The sequence below is a fragment of the Salmo salar genome, chromosome ssa23, assembly GCF_905237065.1.
Source record: "Salmo salar chromosome ssa23, Ssal_v3.1, whole genome shotgun sequence".
Classification (NCBI taxonomy): Eukaryota; Metazoa; Chordata; class Actinopteri; order Salmoniformes; family Salmonidae; genus Salmo; species Salmo salar.
This window is the reverse complement of record NC_059464.1, coordinates 21,733,417-21,759,336: the sequence shown is the minus strand read 5'-3', so window position 1 is coordinate 21,759,336 and position 25,920 is coordinate 21,733,417. Positions and strand designations below refer to the sequence as shown.

At 42.8% G+C, this 25,920-nt stretch overlaps 1 protein-coding gene across 1 annotated transcript; it reads left to right on the top strand.

Annotated features, from left to right (window-relative positions):
• Nucleotides 1-3,376: 3,376 nt before the first annotated feature.
• LOC106584204 (serine/threonine-protein kinase Nek1-like) lies at nt 3,377-17,250 on the top strand. Its single transcript, XM_045705904.1, is given in 18 exon segments — nt 3,377-4,194; nt 4,323-4,419; nt 4,969-5,161; nt 5,316-5,351; nt 5,982-6,063; nt 6,961-7,035; nt 7,788-7,871; nt 7,989-8,142; nt 8,336-8,441; nt 8,731-8,807; nt 8,916-9,139; nt 10,734-10,891; nt 11,059-11,126; nt 11,273-11,483; nt 11,740-11,798; nt 11,896-12,029; nt 12,135-12,258; nt 16,052-17,250. Coding segments are annotated over 18 exon segments (2,013 nt in total). The 5' UTR covers nt 3,377-4,077; the 3' UTR covers nt 16,066-17,250.
• The last annotated feature ends 8,670 nt before the right edge of the window (nt 17,251-25,920 follow it).

Below are 25,920 nucleotides of genomic sequence, written 5' to 3'. Positions count from 1 at the left end.
GCGAGCAAACCTTTCTAATCGACCTGGCCCTGGTATCCTGGAAGGATATTGACCTCATCCCGTCAGTAGAGGATGCCTGGTTATTTTTTTTAAATGCCTTCCTCACCATCTTAAATAAGCATGCCCCTTTCAAAAAATTTTTTTAACCAGGAACAGATATAGCCCTTGGTTCTCTCCAGACCTGACTACCCTTGACCAGCACAAAAACATCCTGTGGCGTTCTGCATTAGCATCGAATAGCCCCCGTGATATGCAACATTTCAGGGAAGTTAGGAACAAATATACACAGGCAGTTAGGAATGCTAAGGCTAGCTTTTTCAAGCAGAAATGTGCATCCTGTAGCACAAACTCAAAAAAGGTTCTGGGACACTGTAAAGTCCATGGAGAATAAGAGCACGTCCTCCCAGCTGCCCACTGCACTGAGGCTAGGAAACACTGTCACCACCGATAAATACACTATAATTGAGAATTTCAATAAGCATTTTTCTATGGCTGGCCATGCTTTCCACCTGGCTACCCCTGCCACGGTCAACAGCCCTGCACTCCCCACAGCAACTCGCCCAAGCCTCCCCCATTTCTCCTTCATCCAAATCCAGATAGCTGAGGTTCTTAAAGAACTGCAAAACCTGGACCCCTACAAATCAGCCGGGCTTGACAATCCCTCTCTTTTTAAAATTATCTGCTGAAATTGTTGCAACCCCTATTACTAGCCTGTTCAACCTCCCTTTCGTATCGTCTGAGATTCCCAAAGATTGGAAAGCTGCCGCTGTCATCCCCCTCTTCAAAGGGGGAGACACTCTAGACCCAAATTGCTACAGACCTATATCTATCCTACCCTGCCTTTCTAAGGTCTTCGAAAGCCAAGTCAACAAACAGATTACCGACCATTTCGAATCCCACCGTACCTTCTCCACTATGCAATCTGGTTTCAGAGCTGGTCATGGGTGCACCTCAGCCACGCTCAAGGTCCTAAACGATATCATAACCGCCATCGATAAGAGACATTACTGTGCAGCCGTATTCATCGACCTGGCCAAGGCTTTTGACTCTGTCAATCACCACATTCTTATTGGCAGACTCAACGGCCTTGGTTTCTCAAATGATTGCCTCGCCTGGTTCACCAACTACTTCTCAGAGGGTTCAGTGTGTCAAATCGGAGGGCCTGTTGTCCGGAACTCTATGGGGGTGCCACGGGTTTCAATTCTCGGGCCGACTCTCTTCTCTGTATACATCAATGATGTCGCTCTCACTGCTGGTGATTCTCTGATTCACCTCTACGCAGACGACACCATTCTGTGTACTTCTGGCCCTTCTTTGGACACTGTGTTAACTTCATTAGGGTAGGGGGCACTGTTTTCACCTCCGGATGAAAAGTGTGCCCAAAGTTAACTGCCTGTTACTCAGGCCAAGAAGCTAGGATATGCATATAATTGATAGATTTGGATAGAAAACACTGAAGTTTCTGAAACGGTTAAAATAATGTCTGTGAGTATAACAGAACTGATATGGCAGGCAAAAACCTGAGAGAAATCCATCCAGGAAGTGGGATTTTTTATGTTTGTAGTTTTCCATAGACTGCCTATACAGATTCCATTGACTTAGGACTCAAATTGCACTTCCTATGGCTTCCACTAGATGTCAACAGTCTTTAGAAATTGTTTCAGGCTTGTATTCTGAAAAATGAGGGAGTAAGACCACTTGAATGAGTGGACACCGCAGTGTCCCAGAGGTTTTTCATGTGCGTGACCGAAAGCGCGCCTTTCTTCTTTTCCTTTTATATTGACGAAGCTTTTGTCTGGTTGAAATATTATTGATTATTATGACTAAAAACAACCTGAGGATTGATTATAAACATCGTTTGACATGTTTCTACGAACTTTACTGATAAGGATTTTTCGTCTGCCTATTGTGACTGCCTTTGAGCCTGTGGATTACTGAACAAAACGCTTGAACAAAACGGAGGTTTTTGGATATAAAGAGGTACTTTATCAAACAAAACTAACATTTATTGAGTAAATGGGAGTCTTTTGAGTGCAAACATATGAAGATCATGAAAAGGGAAGTGATTCATTTTATTGCTATTTCTGACTTGTGTAACTCCTCTACTTGGCTGGTAACTGTTTGTAATATTTGTCTGCTGGGCGCTGTTCTCAGATAATTGCATGGTATGCTTTCGCCGTAAAGCCTTTCTGAAATCTGACACCATGGTTGGGTTAACAAGAAGTTAATCTTTAAACCAATGTATAACATTTGTATGTTTTATGAATTTTTATAATGAGTATTTCTGTTCTTGAATTTGGCGCTCTGCAATTTCACTGGATGTTGGCCAGGTGGGACGCTACCGTCCCACAACCTCTAGAGGTTTTAACTAACCTCCAGACGAGCTTCAATGCCATACAACTCTCTTAAATGCAAGTAAAACTAAATGCATGGTCTTCAACCGATCACTGCCTGTACCTACCCGCCCGTCCAGCATCACTACTCTGGATGGTTCTGACTTAGAATATGTGGACAACTACAAATACCTAGGTGTCTGGCTAGACTGTAAACTTTCCTTCCAGACTCACACTAAGCATCTCCAATCCAAAATTAAATTGAGAATCGGCTTCCTATTTCGCAACAAAGCATCCTTCACTCATGCTGCCAAACATACCCTCGTAAAACTGACTATCCTACCGATCCTCGACTTCGGCGACGTCATCTATAAAATTGCCTCCAACACTCTACTCAATAAATTGGATGCAGTCTATCACAGTGCCATCCGTTTTGTCACCAAAGCCCCATATACTACCCACCACTGCGACCTGTACGCTCTCGTTGGCTGGCCCTCGCTTCATACTCGTCGCCAAACCCACTGGCTCCAGGTCATCTACAAGACCCTGCTAGGTAAAGCCCCGCCTTAGCTCGCTGGTCACCATAGCAGGACCCACCTGTAGCACGCGCTCCAGCAGGTATATCTCTCTGGTCACCCCCAAATCCAATTCCTCCTTCGGCCGACTCTCCTTCCAGTTCTCTGCTGCCAATGACTGGAACGACCTACAAAAATCTCTGAAACTGGAAACACTTATCTCCCTCACTAGCTTTAAGCACCAGCTGTCAGAGCAGCTCACAGATTACTGCACCTGTACATAGCCCATCTATAATTTAGCCCAAACAACTACCTCTTCCCCTACTGTATTTATTTATTTCGCTCCTTTGCACCCCATTATTTCTATTTCTACTTTGCACTTTCTTCCACTGCAAATCTACCATTCCAGTGTTTTACTTGCTATATTGGATTTACTTCGCCACCATGGCCTTTTTTGCCTTTACCTCCCTTATCTCACCTCATTTGCTCACTTTGTATATAGACTTATTTTTCTACTATATTATTGACTGTAGGTTTGTTTTACTCCATGTGTAACTCTGTGTTGTATGTGTCAAACTGCTTTGCTTTATCTTGGCCAGGTCGTAATTGTAAAGGAGAACTTGTTCTCAACTTTCCTACCTGGTTAAATAAAGGTTAAATAAAATAAATAAAAAAAAATATTCAAGACAAAACAATTATTGCTTTGCCAAATGTTTTTGCAGTATTACTTTAGTGCCTTGTTGCATTGTTTTGGAATATTTGTTATCCTGTACAGGCTTACTTCTTTTCTCTCTCAATTAGGTTAGTATTGTAGAGTAACTACAATGTTGTTGATCCATCCTCAGTTCTCTCCATTTTCATCCATTAAACTCTGTAACTGTTTTAAATTGACCATTGGCCTCATGGTTAAGTCGCTGAGAAGTTTCCTCTCCGTCAACTGAGTTTTTAAATCATCTGATTTTGATTATTTTATATATTTTACATGTCATAAGGTCACACAGAGGGCCAGAGAATTAGCCACCTGTGATAATCTGAAGTACCCAAAAATGCGACTAGATGTCAGCTTATGAAATAACTTGAAAGCTACCAAAATTCTAGTAGTTTACTGGTGAACTTCTGAAGTTTCCAGTAATATACCCTCCCTTTGCAAGCCTAGGCACGCATAAGTCTTAGCCTAAGCTAAATTACAATTGTTTGTTTTTATCTTTGAAGTCATCTGTTTCAGAGACATGGACAACTATGAAAAGGTGAGGAAGATAGGGTAAGGTTCCTTCGGGAAAGCAATCCTCATCAAATCCAGGGACGATGGAAAACAGTATGTCATCAAGCAGATCGGCATCTCCCGGGTAAGAGAGAACACACATGACATGTCACATTTTACATGTTATGGAAGTCTTATTCCACCCATAATATGATATATTTCTGTCGCTATCTCTTTGCCTTTTCCCTCCCCCTCTCTCACTTTCTATGGCAGATGTCCAGTAAAGAGAGACAGGAGTCCCGGAAAGAGGTGGCTTTTCTGGCCAACATGAGCCACCCCAACGTCGTCCAGTACAAAGAGTCCTTTGAAGGTGAACAACAACCTGCGCACTACACAGTCCAGGGGCCCCAGTTCAGAGGTCAACATTCAGCCGTGATGGCCAGAATACCTCTGGGCCTATATCCATTTCCTTGAGACTTGTGAAATAAATCATGTAATTTAGCATACACTTAAACCTAAGCGATTTAGTCCTGCACGCATACATTTTACATATTGGTGGTCCTGGGAATTGAATCCACTACCCTGGAATTACAAGCACCATGCTCTACCAACTGAGCTACAGGGCCCGTCACCTGTGGTGTGATTGCTAATGAACCAACGTGATGAATCTCAGTGGGTGTGTGAGACTTGGCAGAAGCCTCCAGAGGGGAAGTAGAGAATCCATCTGGCTCATTAATTACATTAGACGGAGGATGGATGACCTCACACTGTCCTCTCCCTCCTGATTCAAGCCTGCAGAGTCTGTTTAACACCTGTCTGGCCAAGGAGATCGAATAACGGTGCTTGTGTGTCCTGTAGCACAGTGTAATACATAGACAGGGGTTAAACTAATCTTTGTGTGTGTCTTTGTGTTTTCTAGAGTGTGGATGTCTGTACATCGTAATGGATTACTGTGAGGGAGGAGACCTATTCAAGACGATCAACTCTCAGAAAGGAGTGCAGTTCTCTGGGGAGCAGGTACAAAAAAAACAATGGAGGCACCAAGCAGATGAAACTCACCTGAAAGCCATGGTTCAGATGAATGAAGCACAAAAAAGACTTACGTTTCCGTAGCAACAGACTGATTTTTGTCATGGAGGGAGCGCAGGAGTAATAGGTGAGCAAGACAACATACTAAAGAAGCTAGCCTGCGTTTTAGTGAAAAAGGGGGCAACTTCTTTGCAACGGTAATCTCCATTTCAGTAACTCCACAATCTTCTTTCTCAGTACTGTGGAGCTGGCCAGGACATGTATCGGGACGCCGTACTACCTGTCACCTGAGATTTGTGAAAACTAACCGTACAACAACAAAAGGTAACCATGTCTGCCTGGCTGAGGGGACATTGCCTCACATTGGGCCGTGAACTTACTTTGAGGATTTGGTCTTTGTGTGAATGTCAGTTTGTAAACACTCATTTTAAAATTTGTAGAGTTGAATCACCTTAATTGTACAAATTCTGAGTAAATTTGTCACACACACACAGAATAATGCAAAGTCTTTGAGGTACATTGAGGCAGCGGCCGCTGCCACCACGATGATGAAATGGTGTCATGTATAGCCTTTATTGAGTCGACTTACTGGCTGGTGTACGTCCAGAGAAGGAAGCCTGTGTTGATTCGAACCTATTTAAATATACTTCATGTACTGTAGTCTAATCAACGGTCATGCTTGTCTCCCAGACCATGATGCGGTGAAGAGCGAGCTATGGAGGCTAGAGCAAGCTCATGTTAGCAGGTCCGTGGTTGGTCACGAACTATTCTAGAACACACTGTTCTGTCTCTAACTGGCAGTAAAGCTTTGCTGGATTTTTTTGGTAATAGTTCTTAGTCATGATGTACAATGTTATTTCAATACTAAGTCAATTAAAGCTTTTCCTCTACAACTGTTTCCAGGCATTGGGGTCATGCGGGAGCTGAACGGGTCAATCAGGTTCAGGAGTTCCTGCAGCGTAAAAGGGACGCCATGCTGAACAAGGTGCGCCCTGAGGGACAGTTGGAACCCCCCCCCCTCCCCCAGCAGCAGTTTTACGGGCGCCCAACCAATTGTGCTATGATGTGTTTTTTTTCGCGTTATTTGTAACTTATTTTGTACATAATGTTTCTGAAACCGTATCTTACGACAAAAAAGAGCTTCTGGATATCAGGACAGCGATCACTCACCTCGGATTAGACGAGGATTTTTTCTTCAACAAGCAAGAGCTTCTGGATATCAGGACAGCGATCACTCACCTCGGATTAGACGAGGATTTTTTTCTTCAACAAGCAAGACGCACAAGACATTCTCCAAACACCCGACAGGGCCAACATCCCCGTTATTTGCAAGAGGAAGCGACGCAGGTACAGAGGACAAAGAGCCATACTACCTCAATCAGCCTGACTAACCATTTACATTTACATTTTAGTCATTTAGCAGACGCTCTTATCCAGAGCAACTTACAGTGGTGAATGCATACATTTCATTTTTTTTTGTACTGGCCCCCCGTGGAATCAAACCCACAACCCTGGCGTTGCAAACACCATGCTCTATCAACTGAGCCACAGGTAGAGTATATGTAGAGCATATGTAGCCTCGCTACTTTTATAGCCTCGCTACTGTATATAGCCTGTCTTTTTAATTGTTGTTTTTATTTCTTTACTTACTTATTGTTCACCTTACACCTTTTTTTGCACTATTGGTTAGAGCCTGTAAGTAAGCATTTCACTGTAAGATTTACACCTGTTGAATTCGGCGCACGTGACAAATTAACTTTGAATTGTTAATAACCATAGTTTCGATCTGGAATCAAGGTTGAATTGAATGCTTACCGGTGTTTTGGACTAAATGCAGCACATTTTATACATCTGAAATGTGATTGAATTGAACTGTGAACAGGGTGCCCGGCAAAACCTGGCAGCCCTCTATGGTCAGTCCAGCTACAGGAGAGTCAAGCCCAACAAAGAGGAGGAGGTAGGAGCCCAGCTTTCAGCTCTGGATGTCCAGCCAGCCTCACTCCATCCGATCCCTCACTCATAACGACATGCCTGGGTTTGGCTTCCCCGTCTTCTGTTGTGTCTGCATGGTGCTACCCTCAGACACATCCCCTCAACTCTGCAGTCAAAAAGTGACCCAGCAGCACCTCCCAGTGTCTCACTCCCTGTACTGCATGTTTCTGTGTGGACAGGTGTGTGTAACGTCATGTCAATGCACAAGTCTGTGTCAGAGCTGCCGTTCATTCATTTGGTGCACCAGTAATGGCTGTTTTTTTTTACTCTTTCCACACATTTTTGTGCACATTATATTTTGCCAGGGGTTTTTTGTTTTGTTTTTGACTGAAAGAACCTCATCTCAATTAACACCAGTGTGTCATTTTTAGGCGTTTACGTGTAACTGAAGTGAACGCACTGAAGTGAATGTATTGTCTTTTTTTTGTCGTGTCAAATGTGTTGATGGCTAATTCAGTCAATGTTCTCCTTGTGGAAATGGTTATGATGTTAGTGAATTATGTTGTGTTTTTAAATCATCAGTTGGTGTTTGTTGTATCAGGTGAAAACGTGTGTGTGTCTGTGTTACCTGCTAAGGTGATCTGCGCTGTAGTCTCACTGAGCACTGTGTAACTTCTTAGTTGTGTGTGTGTGTGTGTGTGTGTGTGTGTGTGTGTGTGTGTGTGTGTGTGTGTGTGTGTGTGTGTGTGTGTGTAACATCTGTGTGTCTGTTCTCAGGAGTACCTGTCCCAGCGGAGGCAGATCAGGCTACAGAACTTCAACGAGCGCCAGCAGATCAAAGCACACCTCAGAGGAGAGAAGGTATCCCTCCGCCACCAGAGATCAGATCCTGTCAGATTATGACACTGTATTTGTTGGATCGTTTTTGTGTGAGAGGTTTATGACATCCTCTCGGGGTCGTTCTGGGGTCCCTTCCAGTACGACAGTGATGGCTCAGACAGCCAGGTGTCCTGTAATGAGGCAGAGCTTAGGAGAAAGAAGATTGAGTGCCGCTCCATCGGCGCTCCAAGTGATGCGCCCAGAGCCAAGCCCAAAGGTCAGGAAGTGGGGGCGACCTTAGTGGAAGTGACAGGTCAGGAGAAGAGGCAGACTATGTTAGAAGAGATGCCTGAAGACGCCACCCAAACCTATAGAGAGAGAGGGTGAGTGGGTTACGTACTGTACAGGTTATCAGTTACTGACACTCTTTATCCAGAGACATACAGGTAGTAGAATATATCAGCCCATCTAAATCACTCAGGCAGATGTTCTCGTGTTCTTTCCAGATCCAACAGACTTGGAGTCAGTGGTCCTGGAGGAGTGCCAAAAGCGGGCTGCAAATCCCCCAGCTGGCGTAGAGCAGGCATGGGAGAAACAGGCCCTGCTGCTGAGGTGAGGGTTTACTGCCTCCACTGGAGCGGCATGGCATGCATCTAATCCAAGTATATGCCTATTCCTAGTGACCTAATGTGATTTCCATTAACATTATTAACATTGGATTAAAAACCTCTTGACTAAAATGTGACTTGAACTGTAATGAAGTTTAGCCATTTTCTTGGATTATTTAGGACATGTTCATGAAACTCAATTACAAAGAATTATGTCTTGCAAAACCAGCCTTCTGAATACAGAATTCCTAATTGATACTTGCATTGTATTTTGTGTGTGACTTCCCTATCAGGTCACCAGAGGGCAGAGTAACTCCAGCAGAAACCAAGGGGGTTGGGGAGATGGCAGAGAAACAACCCGAATCGTCTGGTAAACTGAGAGAGACACTGCTATAACTAGACTGCCTTTTCGGTGAAGCTGGTGTCCCATGCTCAGCTGCCTTTTCCTCTTTCTTTCTCTTTCCCTCCCTTCGTCTAGCTATAGTGCCAGTGTGTGAGGAACCTCTGTTTGTGAAGCTGTCCTCCTCCTCGGCCCACCGTCGTACTGCAGCTCTGGTTCTTATGTCAGCCCAGTCGTCCATGGAGGACTCGTCCTCCTCTCTGGCCTCACGCTCTCGCTTCGTCTCTCCGCTCCGCTCCAAACACCACAACGCCCTCTTCATCGGCCTCTCCGCGGGCCAGTTCGACGCCAACAACCCCAAGGTGAATAACAACACTTCTCCTCATGGAGACTGGGGATAATAACTAAAGAGAATGGATGGATGTGGAATTATAAAGGAAATATTATGAATAACGGAGTAATAACATTCTCATAATCGCACTAATATTGTAACCCTGTCCCTGAACATCCTTCTATAATAGTACACAATCACAAGTAACAAGCATATTTCCTCCATAAAATGAATAAATTAAATGGTTCATTATTATCAGCCAGTATCCTATATCAATCACAATTTAGTCATTTAGCCGACTCTCTTATCCAGAGTGACTTACAGGAGCAATTAGGGCTAAGTGCCTTGCTTAAGGGCACAACGACTGATTTTTCACCTAGTCGGCTTGGGGATTCGAACCAGCGACCTCTCGGTTACTGGCCCAATGCTCTTAACAGCTAGGCTACTTGCCACTCCCGTAAGTAAGTAGCCTTGAACGAGCCTTGACTTGTGCGAGCCAGAATGGCTCGTAGGATCAGTCTCCTGTTTCGGTAGCGTGAGGCAGCTTGATGTACAAGTACACCCTCTGGACAGGACGCTGGTCTATTGCAGGGTCTTCATTCATATGACATCTATTATTCTGTCCTCTACAGTGATGTGATGCACAGCTGTGGTAGATGTTCAGAAAATGTACTCGGACCTTTCTGCCTGTGCCTGATGAAATGCGGAGGTTCTGTGGTATTTTTAGGCTCTGATTCAGTCTTTAATAATAAAGGGCTCTGGAATGGAGCCAGCCCTATTAATCACGTGTCCTGGAAGAGAGCCTGATGGGGGAGAGAGGACATTTATCTTCCTGCATCTTTCATAACCTCTACCGGGGAGAGAGGGAGAGAGGCCCAGGGAGAGACAGGCGAAGTTCCCTGTTATTTTTGTAGGGACTGTGTGTGTCTGTGCAGAGTTCCAACTTGGAGCTGTGTGTGTGCGTGCACGCTCAGGTCCAGGTCGGGAGCCCTGCATGTGTGTTTTCAGCGATGGCTCTCCCTGGACACAGCGTTATTAATGCGATTCTTCCACATCCCTGATGTGTCATCATACCAGAGGCCACTCCACCGGCCTGCCTCACACACTCACTCACTCACGCATGCCCACACACACACACACACACACACACACCTCACATGCACACCCATGTCCTCAAACATGATCGGACCCATCATCTCAATTTCCACCTAAAATGATATCCTGGAAAATTGGCTTTTGTTTACAACGCCATTCTAGTCAAATATCGCATATTGAGCAGCAACTGTCCTGATTACGGATGCTGATCCCGTAGTTAAAGGCATTTTTCACATATTACAATTCTATTCGGTTTCTTGAGCTTCTGGGCACCTGACCTGGCTGCACTACAACTTATTTAAGGCAACAAAAGAAAATCCTGGTGTAACAAAAGAAAATCCTGGTGTAACAAAAGAAAATCCTGGTGTAACAAAAGAAAATCCTGGTGTAACAAAAGAAAATCCTGGTGTAAACTTTTGAGTTATGAAAGTCTTGAGCTGGCGCTAAGAATTTGCATGTGTGATATTTAGTTAGTCATGGTGGGTGTATAGGAGTGTGACTTGCTGGCTGTGTGGTGTGTGTGTCCTCAGATGCTGTGGACCTGTTCTCTCCCAGACCTCAGCAGACTGTTCAGCTCATTACAGGAGGCGTCAACGGGGCTGTTGCCCCCCGACAACAACAACAACCTGGAGATAGAGACAATGGAGGAAGAAGAGGCCAAGGAGGATGCACAATCAGAGAATGAGGAGTAAGACACTGCGACACACTTGCACTACACACACACAAACACCATGAGTATATGTTTGATATATAGACACTTAAGTTGACTTCTCTGTGTCATGAGGAACATGCTTTGTGCAGTATGAAACCATGTGTATAATGAAGCTGTGAGTAATATGTCCTGTGTTCTCTCAGTGTGTATCAGGATGATGACCTGAGGGAGCTAAGGGCCTCCATGGAGAGACTCCTACAAGAGGAAAACAGCGAGGGAGAGGGGTGATGAAGATGGTGAGGGGGGCTCTGGCTCTTAACGGGAGCCCTCCAGAGGAAGAGGGAGGAGATTGCTTCAATGGCAACCCTGCTTTGGATGATGATGATGATGATGATGATGACGATTCTGCTGAGGTAGAGGAGGAGCTGAACGGGATGGCTGAGGATGAGGAGGAGAGTTCTAATGGGAATCCAGGTGATGAGGAGGCAGGACACACACTCACCAACGGACTGGAAGAAGAGGAGCACCACAGCAGTGAGAGCCAGCTCCATGAAGAATGGAAGAAGAGGAGCACCACAGCAGTGAGAGCCAGCTCCATGAAGAATGGAAGAAGAGGAGCACCACAGCAGTGAGAGCCAGCTCCATGAAGAATGGAAGAAGAGGAGCACCACAGCAGTGAGAGCCAGCTCCATGAAGAATGGAAGAAGAGGAGCACCACAGCAGTGAGAGCCAGCTCCATGAAGAATGGAAGAAGAGGAGCACCACAGCAGTGAGAGCCAGCTCCATGAAGAATGGAAGAAGAGGAGCACCACAGCAGTGAGAGCCAGCTCCATGAAGAATGGAAGAAGAGGAGCACCACAGCAGTGAGAGCCAGCTCCATGAAGAATGGAAGAAGAGGAGCACCACAGCAGTGAGAGCCAGCTCCATGAAGATTGGCAATCAGGTACATTTAGTAATCCTTCTTTTATCCACATGCACAATAGTTACAATGCTCACAGTCAGAACCAGATTCTCAACAGGATTGTGTGTGTGAACACCAGACGACAGTGGTGAGGAGGAGGATGTTGAAGCTGAACAGCAGGACAGCATCTGCAGCCGTCTGGAGGAGCTGCGTTTGAACCTGGAGCAGGAGATGGGCTTTGAGAACTTTATAGAGGCCTACAATAAGATCAAGGTATGGATTGGACCCGCTTACCCTCTACCCTCATGATGTAGTTATGATCTATCGTCCAGAAATTACGGATGGTAATTGAATGTTCATGTCATTGTACCATTAAAGGCAATTCGTGAGGTTGAGGATAAGAACATCGACATGTTACTGAACAACATCCTGGGGACTGAGAACCAGCACCTGTACCCCAACATCCTTCACCTGGTCATGGCTGATGGAGCCTACCAAGAGGGTTAGTATCAGAGACCTTTTCTCTCTCTCTCTCTCTCTCTCTCTCTCTGTCTCTCTCTACTCTGCATCCCACCTTCACTTATTTGCCCTTTGTTTTGACAGATCTATTTCCCCTCATGTTTAAATCACAGGCATGCATGATGTGTTCTTCTATTAATTGTTGTGTTCAGCGAGTATGCTGAATGCCTCTAAAACAGGTTCTCCCACAGCTCTAGACTGTGTGAGAGAGCCAATAAACCCTTTAATCTAATCTGCCCAATCTGCTATTCTCTCCTAACGCCCCCACAGCTCTACCCAGTCACTTGGACTGTGGCGATGTGAAACACACCCTAAAGACCCCCCCCAACACACACACACACACACACACACAACCAGACTCCTGTGCCAAGTCAGCTGTCAGACACTGGGGAGGTGTAGGGGGGAAGAGTTTAATTTGTGTCTGACAGAACGGAACGGAACTCCCCCAGGACATGAGAGCAGAGGCTTCAGACAAAGCTCTCAGTCTCTCTGGACTGTCTCTCTGCTCTCTGTTTTGTTCCCTCTTCTTACTCTTTGGATAAAATAAACACTTGTCTTTCTCTCCCTCCTTACCACACTGTCTAGACTGTTCTGTCTAGACTTCCAGTGCTGGCCTGTTTGTCTCTAACAGCCTTGCTGATCGATCCATTATTATTTGATCTTGTGTGTGCCTCACGCCCTTTCATTTAGGCAATGAGAGCAGAGAGGGGAATGTTAATGGAGCAGGAGGGTGAAGCTGATTTACAACGCTTTTACTCTGCTGCTTTAAACTTGTCTGTAATCGGAATTAGTCTAACCTGTCGCTGAAGATTAGAGCAACTTGTCTCCATTTATGCTTAAATGCAGGGAAACTTAAATCAGTTCCACCAAATTTCCATCAACATGTTAAATGTGCAACCAGAGGGAAAAAAATTCACCTAGATCACCTGTACTCCACACACAGAGACGCGTACAAAGCTCTCCCTCACCCTCCATTTGGTAAATCCGACCACAACTCTATCCTCCTGATTCCTGCTTAAAGCAAGAAGCACAAGTGACTCGGTCTATAAAAAAGTGGTCAGATGAAGCAGATGCTAAACTACAGGACTGTTTTGCTATCACAGACTGGAACATGTTCGGGATTCTTCCGATGGCATTGAGGAGTACACCACATCAGTCACTGGCTTTATCAATAAGTGCATCGAGGACATCGTCCCCACAGTGACTGTACGTACATACCCCAACCAGAAGCCATGGATTACAGGCAACATTGGCACTGAGCTAAAGGGTAGAGCTGCCGCTTTCAAGGTGCGGGACTCTAACCCGGAAGCTTACAAGAAAACCTGCTATGCCTTGCGACGAACCATCAAACAGGCAAAGCGTCAATACAGGGATAAGATTGAATCATACTACACCGGCTCCGATGATCGTCTTATGTGGCAGGGCTTGCAAACTATTATAGACTACAAAGGGAAGCACAGCCGCGACCTGCCCAGTGACACGAGCATACCAGACGAGCTAAATCACTTCTATGCTTGCTTCGAGGCAAGCAACACTGAGGCATGCATGAGAGCATCAGCTGTTCCAGACAACTGTGTGATCACGCTCTCCGTAGCCGATGTGAGTAAGACTTTTAAACAGGTCAACATACACAAGGCTGCGGGGCCAGACGGATTACCGGGACGTGTGCTCCGGGCATGTGCTGACCAACTGGCAGGTGTCTTCACTGACATTTTCAACATGTCCCTGATTGAGTCTGTAATACCAACATGTTTCAAGCAGACCACCATCGTCCCTGTGCCCAAGAACACAAAGGCAACCTGCCTAAATGACTACAGACCCGTAGTACTCACGTCCATAGCCATGAAGTGCTTTGAAAGGTTGGTAATGGCTCACATCAACACCATTATCCCAGAAACCCTAGACCCACTCCAATTTGCATACCGCCCAAACAGATCCACAGATGATGCAATCTCTATTGCACTCCACACTGCCCTTTCCAACCTGGACAAAAGGAACACTTATGTGAGAATGCTATTCATTGACTACAGCTCAGCGTGCAACACCATAGTACCCTCAAAGCTCATCACTAAGCTAAGGATCCTGGGACTAAACACCTCCCTCTGCAATTAGATCCTGGACTTCCTGACGGGCCGCCCCCAGGTGGTGAGGGTAGGTAGCAACACATCTGCCACGCTGATCCTCAACACTGGAGCTCCCCAGGGTTGCGTGCTCAGTCCCCTCCGTACTCCCTGTTCACCCACGACTGCATGGCCAGGCACGACTCCAACACCATCATTAAGTTTGCAGACGACACAACAGTGGTAGGCCTGATCACCGACAACGACGAGACAGCCTATAGGGAGGAGGTCAGAGACCTGGATGGGTGGTGCCAGAATAACAACCTATCCCTCAACGTAACCAAGACTAAGGAGATTATTGTGGACTACAGGAAAAGGAGGAATGAGCACTCCCCCATTCTCACCGACGGGGCTGTAGTGGAGCAGGTTGAGAGCTTCAAGTTCCATGGTGTCCACATCAACAACAAACTAGAATGGTCCAAACACACCAAGACAGTCGTGAAGAGGGCACGACAAAGCCTATTCCCCCTCAGGAAACTAAAAAGATTTGGCATGGGTCCTGAGATCCTCAAAAGGTTCTACAGCTGCAACATCAAGAGAATCCTGACTGGTTGCATCACTGCCTGGTACGGAAATTGCTCGGCCTCTGACCGCAAGGCACTTCAGAGGGTAGTGCGTACGGCCCAGTACATCACTGGGGCTAAGTTGCCTGCCATCCAGGACCTCTACACCAGGTGGTGTCAGAGGAAGGCCCTAAAAATTGTCAAAGACCCCAGCCACCCCAGTCATAGACTGTTCATGGCAAGCGGTACCGGAGTGCCAAGTCTAGGATTTAAAGGCTTCTCAACAGTTTTTACCCCCAAGCCATAAGACTCCTGAACAGGTAATCAAATGGCTACCCGGACTATTTGCATTGTGTGCCCCCTCAACCCCTCTTTTTTACGCTGCTGCTACTCTTTGTTTATCATATATGCATAGTCCCTTTAACTATACATTCATGTACATACTACTTCAATTGGGCCAACCAACCAGTGCTCCCGCACATTGGCTAACCGGGCTCTCTGCTTTGTGTCCCACCCGCCAACCCCCTCTTTTACGCTACTGCTACTCTCTGTTCATCATATATGCATAGTCACTTTAACCATATCTACATGTACATACTACCTCAATCAGCCGGACTAACCTGTGTCTGTATGTAGCCTCGCTACTTTTATAGCCTCGCTACTGTATATAGCCTGTCTTTTTAATGTTGTTTTATTTCTTTACCTACCTATTGTTCACCTAATACCTTTTTTCCGCTATTGGTTAGAGCCTGTAAGTAAGCATTTCACTGTAAGGTCTACTACACCTGTTGTATTCGGCGCACGTGACAAATAAACTTTGATTTGATTTGAAATGGTGATCCTGCTGAATGCTGTTGTATGGCTGTTTTGCATGTGCCAGATTCAAGAGTTTAACCTCTATCCCCCTCTCTACTTTAGTGTTCAGGGTCAAAGGTCACTGGCTTAGGTTAATGGGAATGGCAATTTAGTAATATGACTGCGAAAGTGATGTGTTCAGTTTCTCGCCCATCCCGTCAAATGAAGAAAGATGATTTGACCTGTGACTCCTGGGCTCTGAGTGAATCCAACGATTCTCTCGGGCTACTGCTAATCTAATGACTCTTTGGTTTTTTTAACATGATTCCCATCTCTCCCCTCTTCCTCTCCGTCTTAGATAATGATGAATAGGGGATGTGTGTCCAAGCCGCTGGCAACTTTTGACAATCTACTAGCCATCTGATGTCTTCCGATGGTCCACTGCGTATGGTAGATGACTCTCTGCATGGAGGGTTGGGGCCATAGATGGATCTGAGAGGGGTTGGAGCCAGGCCCAGGCACACTTGCATGATTTGAATAGGCTAACTAGTACACTTGATGTCTGTTTTTCCTACTTCCACTTCCAGCACCTGACACACTTTTGTCTAACTTAATGTTAATATAAAAAGGTGTTATCAAGTAATACTTTCTGGTAACCAAAGTTAAATGGAAGGTTTCATCAAATGTATATCTTTATGTCTGTATCTGTTGGAATATATTCATGGACCAGTACTTAAAGGAACATTTCTAAAAATGTTCAACTTCATATTCATTATCCCCAGCATCACCCCAACATCAACATATGTGAAAATTGCGCGTTTCTATGTTTTGGAGTACAAAATGCAGAGGAAGATAAGTTTCCAATGACGTCGTCAACCAATTAGTAGGCAATTCCTACTCATAATTGGTTAAAATCCCACGATGTCATTGGAAACGCTTGTCTTCTATCTTTTTTACAACAAAACAAAGGAATGTGCAATTTTCACATATGTTGAGGTTGGGGTGGTGCTGGAGATGATGCATATGAAGTTGAACAATTTAGAAATGTACCTTTTTAATGGTTAATAGCACCATGTTAAGGGTCTACTACAGCAACCTGGTCAAACAGGTGATTATACCTCCGAACGTCAGGTGCTCTTCACAACGCTGAGGTTAGGACCACCCGGTCACCATCCTCAGAATACAAACCAGGTCAACTTCTACATGCAAAACTTATTTTCAACCTTGTTAAGATTCCATAAAAACCAGATGGACCTCCTTTTCTTACTCACTTTTTCATTACAGTTAAATATTCTATCATTTTTTTAAACATTTCTTACCGGTTCCGTCCGTCTTCAGCTCAAAATGAAAACTACATTTTGTGTGAGGATGTTGTGTAGCAGCTGTACTGGAGTGTTACTTGTTATGCGGTATGTCATTAGATTGCTACTCTGAAGAGAATTGTAAAGATATAAATGAATGGTAATATCGATTTTAAAGCATTCTTATTTTATAATTAAGCAAATATTGTACATCTTTATAATATAAAAAAATAAATGCTTAACTTTTTATAATCTTTGTTGTGTGGACCTGTGTTGTCTTGTCCATCAGGGACTGGTGTGCAGCTGTGTTCAGAACACAGTGGGAGAACCCTAATGTGGATTTCACCTGATCAGATATTCTCAGGCAGTTTACAAATAACAGTATGCGACAGCTATGTTTCACAGGGAAACTAAATGTGTTGGATGCGGATATGAAATGATCAGTGTACAAAACTACTGGCTTCTGTTAAGGAGTAATATGATACAGTACGCTGCCTCAATCACTCCCCATAGCTTCTGTTTTCAAGTGCTTTTGAGATTATACTAGCCACCCTTATTGTCCTATAAAAATGAGGATGCTGCTTCTAGTCTATATGTTACTGTATATTCAGAGCCATATCCCTGTAATGCTTAGAGAAGATCTCATGTCAAGTGTTGTTGAAGTGTTGTGGTTGCCGGTTCACCTGCCTCATCTAAAGCCTATTATTTTAGTGTGTTGCTATAGGCCACCAAGCGCTAACAGTCAGTATCTTGATAATTTGTGTGAAATGCTTGATAGTGTATGTGATGTAAACAGACGTCTCTACTTTCTTGGGGATCTGAATATTGACTGGTTTTCCTCAAGCTGTCTGCTCAAGAGGAAACTGCTCACTGTAACCAGTGCCTGTAATCTGGTCCAGGTTATTAATCAACCTACCAGGGTGTTTACAAACACTACAGTAACTATATCATCCACATGTACTGATCACATGTTACTAACACTGTAGAACTTTTCTCCAAAGCTGCATCCATACCCATTGGATGCAGTGATCACAATATAGTGGCTATGTCCAGGAAAGTTGTCACTGATTCCCCCCCGGTACTGCTGCTCACTCCGTTCACCAGCTCCGGAGGTCAACGTCACCGGCCTTCTAGGCGTCACTGAATTGGATCATTACCACCATCATTCCCATTCCCCCTGATTTAGTATGTGTTTAATTTTGCCCTCTGTTCCCGTGTATTGTTATTATGGGTCTCGTGCCGTGTATTTATTAGAGGTTTACACCTCGCTCTTTTGTTTGGGTAACATCCCTGTGTGTGTCTGTGTGTGTGTGTGTGTGTGTGTGTGTGTGTGTGTGTGTGTTTGTTTTGGGCTTCGTCCCCATCATATTCATGACGTACTATATTTTGGTTAGGGAAATAAAAATCAAATATTTTCATATTCCTGAGCCTGTCTCCTATCACTCCTATCATACAATGTGACAAAAGCCAAGGTTCCAAAAGTTGGGCCTAAAGTAATGTATATAAAAGATAATACAAAAGTATTTGCTGTGACTCTTATGTGGATGATGTTAAAATATTTGTTGGTCTGATGTGATTGATTATGAGTTTCCAGATGCTGCATTAATGAAATTGCTTTTTCCAATTATTGATGAACACCTGTTAAAACCCCCAAAGGTCGATGTCCATGACCCCGCGGAAATCTAATTACCTTAAAAATCTGTCTGTTTAAACTAAAGATATGTTTTTTTTGCATTGGATACATCTCAATCCACCACATTCGCATATGTAGCATTTCCACATCTGTGGTGAAAGGTGAAAAAGCTAGAGTGGTGTTTGTCAGATCATGAGACATCCTGAAAATCGGTCTTCTCACAAAATCGTTTGTAGCATACAAACAGTTTGGGCGAAACACTAATATGACCCCGCTGTGCAAAGGTGAGACTCTCCCGAACACGTACATGTTGTTTTGCTCTAGGACTCCCACAGGACTCACGAGACTCATCTGAAGGTCCCATGGTACCAGTTGAAAAAATCTATGGAAGTACAGTACTATTCAAAAGTTTGGACACACCTACTCATTGCAGGGTTTTTCTTTATCTTTACTATTTGCTACATTTAAGAATAATAGTGAAGGCAAAGCTGTCATCAAGGTAAAGGGTGGCTATTTGAAGAAGCTCAAATATAAAATATATTTTGATTTGTTTACAACTTTTTTGATTATTACATGATTCCATATATGTTATTTCATAGTTTTGATGTCTTCACTATTATTCTGCAATAAGTGTTCTAAAACTTTTGACCGGTAGTGTATGTGTTTTGGTTTTTCAACCTCTGCCATATCGTGGATTCAGAGCTATTGACTCAAATAGAACTCAGAGGGTTTTCTTTAATGGAATCTTCTCTAATGTCAAACATGTAAAGTGTGGTGTACCACAGGCCAGCTCACTGGGCCCTCTACTCTTTTCTATTTTTACCAATGACCTGCTACTGGCATTAAACAAAGCATGTGTGTCCACGTATGCCGTTGATTCAACCATATACACATCAGCAACCACAGCTATTGAAGTCACTGAAACCGTTAACAAAGAGTTGCAGTCTATTTTGGAATGGGTGGACAGTAATAAATTGGTCCTGAACATCTCTAAAACTAAAAGCATTGTATTTGGTACAAATTATTCCCTAAGTTCTAGACCTCAGCTGAATCTGGTAATGAATGGTGTGGCTGTTGAACAAGTTGAGGAGACTAAATTACTTGGTTACCTTAGTTTGTAAACTGTCATGGTCAAAACATATAGATCCAATGGTTGTAAAGAGGGGGAGAGATCTGTCCGTAATAAAAATATGCTCTGCTTTTTTTGACACCACACTCCACAAAACAAGTCCTGTGAGCTCTAGTCTTATCTTATCTTGATTATTGTCCAGTCATATGCAGCTGGCCCAGAACAGAGTGGCACATCTTGCTCTTTATTGTAATCAGAGGGCTAATATTACTATGCATGCCAGTCTCTCTTGGCTAAGGGGTGAGGAAAGACTGACTGCATCGCTTCTTGTTTTATAAGAAACCTTGTGTTGGGAATTCCAAATTGTTTGCATAGTCAACTTACACACATCACTGACACTCACACTTACCCCTACCAGTCATGCCACCAGGGGTCTTTTCACAGTCCCCAGGTCCAGAACAAATTCCAGGAAACATACAGTACTATACAGCCCCACGATTGCACGGAACTCCCTTCCATCTCATATAGCACAAGTAAACAGCAAACGTGTTTTCAAAAAACAAATAAAGCACAACGCCTCTCCCCCATGTGGCTTACTTTTTGTGTGAATGTACTGACGTGTATGTGTAACTGATATAGGCACACTACATTATGTTTTTAAATGTCTGTGAATTGTCAAAGATTTTGTCTGTAATGTCTTTTTTGTAATGTGTCAGACCCCAGTAAGACTAGGTGTCACAATTCCTCTCACCCATCCTCTAACAGACTAATGGGGATCCTAATAAAAATAAAGTAAAAAATGTAATAAAAATTCCATACTGCCCTGTTCCTAGCTCATGTTCTACACCGTTTAATGGTGTGATTTATCTGTGTATCACAGAGCCAGAATGTACATTGTCCTCACTCCCCCAGTCCTCTCACCCATCCTCTAACAGAGCTTTATTCCAGTGCCAGGAGCCAGGAGTGTGATGGAAATTGCTATAGATTAGTGTGCTGGCCACCAGCAAGCAGCGCTTTCAATATTTATACTGTTATCATGTTTATTTGTTTGTCATCCCATTTCTAATTTACGAATTCCATTTCATGTCTGCTGCTATCTGAATTGCATTAGGTGGTTGTTTTATCTTCCCAAGTTAATTACATTCCACGAGCTGAAGTGGCAAATAAGTACCAAGTGGGTGTTACACAGAGTGGAAGAGGAGAACTCCAGTGGCTATAAGAGTCAGGCTGGTTCCCAGACTTGCCCTCTACAAGATCATCAGCAGACTCCATCACTTTAATCTACCATCCTCTGACCAGCTCTCTCCGCTCAAGCCATGAACTGACCCTCTCCGTCTTCGGAGGATGCAGCTTTCAAAGAGTTGGTTGACCTGTCATGATATATTGCTTGTTTGTTTTTTGCCCTTGAAGTGCTATAGAAATTAATAAATTATTATTATAATAAATGGAGATACAGATGTTGGATCTTAATTTTACATATATTGTCACAGCTAAATAATCCTTCAGCAACAGGATTTGAACGTGCTATTAGCTGGCCAAAAGTAGGCTACATAAAAAATGCAATACTGTTACTATAACCGTGTGTTGGTTTGGATTTTCAGGGAATTTATGTAAATCACGAAGCTCATCTGCATTTCCTGCGGTGCAGAAAAATGATCAGGACCAGAAGGGTGATAAAACTAAGATCCTACATCTGTACCTGTTCATTTGCCAAATGCAGCAGCAAACTATTGGAGAATTTATTGTGGAAAGGTGGATTGCTGAAGGAGATCATTTGAAGGGCAATTCTGACACTTTTCAACCTCTTATTCATTATCTCCAGCACCATACCAGTGCCTATATCCACTATATATATATATATAAAAGTATGTGGACACCCCTTCAAATTAGTGGATTTGGTTATTTCAGCCACACCTGTTGCTAACAGGTGTATAAAATAGAGCACACAGCCATGCAATCTCCATAGGTAAACATTGGCAGTGGAATGGCCTTACTGAAAAGCTCAGTGACTTTCAACATAGCACTGTCATAAGATGCCACCTTTCCAACAAGTCAGTTTATACTGCCCCCTACCCAAGAGAGGTTATAGCAGCAAAGGGGGGACCAACTCCATATTAATTCCCATGATTTTGGAATTAGATGTTCGACGAGCCAGTGTCCAGATTCCTTTGGTCATGTAGTGTATGTGAAAACGGTACATTTCTATGATCTGTGTAAAAAGTTGAGAAGAAAGATCCCCCCAAAAATGCTTCTCTGTGACATCACAGAGGTAGGATTAAAAGTTAGAAAAACCATGACGTTCAAAACCTGCAACAAGTTACTAGCTAGTTGGAGAGTATTTTCTTGCTGTCCTCATCACTGCAAAGCTCAGTGTTTGAAATTCCCTATTTTTATTTTTGAAATGTTTAAACTTTTCATGATATCCTCAGGTAGAACGTTTTTTTTTTTAAATGTTCTTCTACAAAACAAAGACATGCACCGTTTTCACACATGTAGACATTGGTTTTGTGCTGGAGATAATACAAATGAGGTTGAAAAGTGGTGGAATTGCCCTTTTAAGGGTTTATTGAGGAGCACACATGATGAGAATATCACCTTCCATCAATCTGCATTGTCTATTTCATAAATGTGTGTGTCTTGATTTTCTGAAAAGAATTCCATCCACATTCACACCCACCTTGATATCTCCTTATTATCTCAACAAATGAAATTTGTTTTGTATATGTCTAGGATTCTTGTTTATACTCTTTGCTATAGAACTGCAGGTGGTAATTTAGTTGTTTTATGTCTATGATTGAATTAATATTTATTCTGTGTATGTCTATCATATATAGCCTTCAAATGCAGGCATTTTATTACTTGAAGTCCAGCCAACACCTGCTGTCATTTTACCCCTTATGGCAATAAAACCATGAAACTCTTTCAAGTCCGAGACTTGAAAGAGGGGCCCCTGATGAGAGCTATAGATCATACTCCTGTCCAAGGCCCCTCAACAGCTCCACTAACTCTATCCTGCAATGTCTACTATTAGGGCAAACTTTATCTCCATACTAGAGGGATTTCTAATAGTACTACCACAGCCCAAACCTTTAAGATTAGGGTTGATTTATGAGGAGATCAAAAAGACTGATAAAAGGAGTTATTGTTACTAGGTTGCTGTCCCATATTCACCTATCCCATAATTGACAGTATCACTGGAGTGAAGTTAATTGATTTCTTGGTTGAATTTCCCACAAGGCCATTGATTAGCTGAGTCTCGGCTCTCAGAGGAGAAGCTAATACACTGACACACATGTTCACACACACATCCAGCATTCATTGACATTCAGCTCTGATCCCAAATCTAATTTGAAAGCTTTTGCCCCAGGATGTGGTTTTGAGTTAGAACGTTTTATCAAGTTAATACAAATGGAGATCTCTTAAAAGTGATCTTTTCGCAAATAAATTAATGTTGGATATTTTTTTGTTAAACCCAACAGATGTTTAATGAATTTTAGTACTGCATTTCAATTAACCTCTGCTCTAGTTTAAATTAATCTACACAGACCTTTGCGTCAAATCTGTACTACTCATTTTCTGTTGGAAATTACCTCTGTGTTGTATGAATAAATAAGTGCACTATTGAGTTAAGGATATCATTTGATAAATGTTATTCTCAAAATTCAAAGAGCATTTCCCCCAAATGAATGAATTAGCTATTCATCCATTTAAAGTAATCTTGTATGTAGTTCTCTTGCAAAAGTCGATACATTTTGACAGTGCAAGGTGTAATGTGTTTGATACTCCACCACTAGTTCTTGAAATTATTCAATTTTCCATCACTAATGATGAATAATATATTCCTTACTTAAGTTATGTGAAATGTTGTGATATTGCTTTTCACATGTTTATATTTGTCATGAGAACTAGTCGGCGGCAGGTAGCCAAGCGTTTAGAGCATTGGGCCAGTAACCGAAAGGTGGCTGGTTTGAATACCCTAATCGATTAGGTGAAAAATCATGCTGTGCCCTTGAGCAAGGCACTTAACCCTAATTTGCTCCAGGGCTGCCATATGGGTGACCCTGTAAAACAACACATTTCACTGCACCTATCTATATCCTTATTCACATCCCTGAGTTAATGCTTTGTAGAAGGACCTTTGGCAGCGATTACAGCTGTGAGTCTTTCTAGGTAAGTCTAAGATTTTCCCATTATTCCTTTGAAAATTATTCAAGCTCTGTCAAATTGGTTGATGATCATTTCTAGACAACCATTTTTAGGTCTTGCCATAGATTTCCAAGGAGATTTAAGTCAAAACTGTAACTCAGCCACTCAGTAACATCCACTGTCTTCTTGGTACTGTAAGTAACTCCAGTGTAGATTTGGCCTTGTATTTTAGGTTATTGTCCTGTTGAAAGGTTAACTAATTTCCCAGTGTCTGGTGAAAAGCAGACTGAACCAGGTTTTCCTCTAGGATTTTGCCTGTGCTGAGCTTCATTCCGGTTCTTTTTTTATCCCCAAAAAACTCCCCAGTCCATATTGAGTACAAGCATACCCATAACATGATGCAGCCACCACTCTGCCTGAAAATATGGAGAGTGGTATTCAGTAATGTGTTGTTTGATTTGCCCCAAACATAACACTTTGTATTCTAGACAAAAAGTTTTGCAACATTTTTTGCAGTATTACTTTAGTTCCTTGTTGCAAACAGGATGCATGTTTTTGAATATGTGTATTCTGTACAGGCTTCCTTCTTTGCCCTCTGTCAATTAGGTTAGTATTTTGGAGTACAGTACCTACAAAGTTGTTGATCCATTCTCAGGTTTCTCCTATCACAGCCATTAAACTCTGTAACTGTTTGAAAGTCATCATTGACCTCATGGTGAAATCCCAGAGTTGTTTCCTTCCTCTCAGGCATTTGAGTTAGAACGGATGCCAGTATCTTTGTAGTGACTGGGTGTATTGATACACCATCCAAAAATGTAATTAATAACTTAACCATGCTGAAAGGGATATTCAATGTCTGCTTTTTTTTAACCAATAGGTGCCCTTCATTACAATGCATTAGAAAACCTCCATGGTCTTTGCGGATTAATCTGTGTTTGAAATTCAATGCTCTGAGGGATCTTACAGATAATTGTATGTGTGGGGTACGGAGATGAGGTAATCATTCAAAAATCACATTAAACACTATTATTGCACAAAGAGTGAGCCTATGCAACCTAATATGTGACTCTAGCAAATGTTTACTCCTGAACTTATAGTATTTAGGCTTGCAATAACAAAGGGATTGAATACTTACTGACTCAAGACATTTCAGCTTTTCATTTTTAATTAATCTCTAAACATTTCTAAAATAATTATACTTTGACATTATGAAATAAAAATCTAAATTTAATCCATTTCAAATTCAGTGTGTAACACAACAAAATGTGGAAAAAGTACTGGGGTATGAATAGTTTCTGAAGGCACTGGAATGCAGACTGCTAGCCAGGCCAAATCGCCCAACATAAGTGCCCAAACTCACTAATGCTCTTGTGGCTGATTGGAAGCAAGTCCCCACAGCAATGTTCCAACATCTAGTGGAAAGCCTTCTCAGAAGAGTGGAGGCATTATAGCAGCAAAGGGGGGACCAACTCCATATGAATGCCCATGATTTTAGAATGAGATGTTCGGCGAGCAGGTGTCCACATACTTTTGATCAAGCAGTTTATATATAACGTTTCAAAGTTTGGGGTCACTTAGAAATGTCCTTGTTTTTGAAAGAAAAGCTATTTTTTGGTCCATTAAAATAACATAAAATTGATCAGAAATAGTGTCGACATTGTTAATGTTGTAAATTACTATTGTAGCTGGAAACTAGAGGTCGACTGACTATGATTTTTCAACGCCGATACCGATACCGATTATTGGAGGACCCCCAAAAACCGATACCGATTAATCGGCCGATTTTGATACTTATTTGGAATAATGACAATTGCAACAATACTGAATGAACACTTTCATTTTGACTTAGTATAATACATAACTAAAATACATTTAGTCTCAAATAAATAATGGAACATGTTCAATTTGGTTTAAATATTGCAAAAACACAGTGTTGGAGAAGAAAGTAAAAGTGGAATATGTGCCATGTAAAAAAGCTAACGTTTAAGTTCCTTGCTCAGAACATGAGAACATATGAAAGCTGGTGGTTCCTTTTAACATGAGTCTTCAATATCCCCAGGTACGAAGTTTTAGGTTGT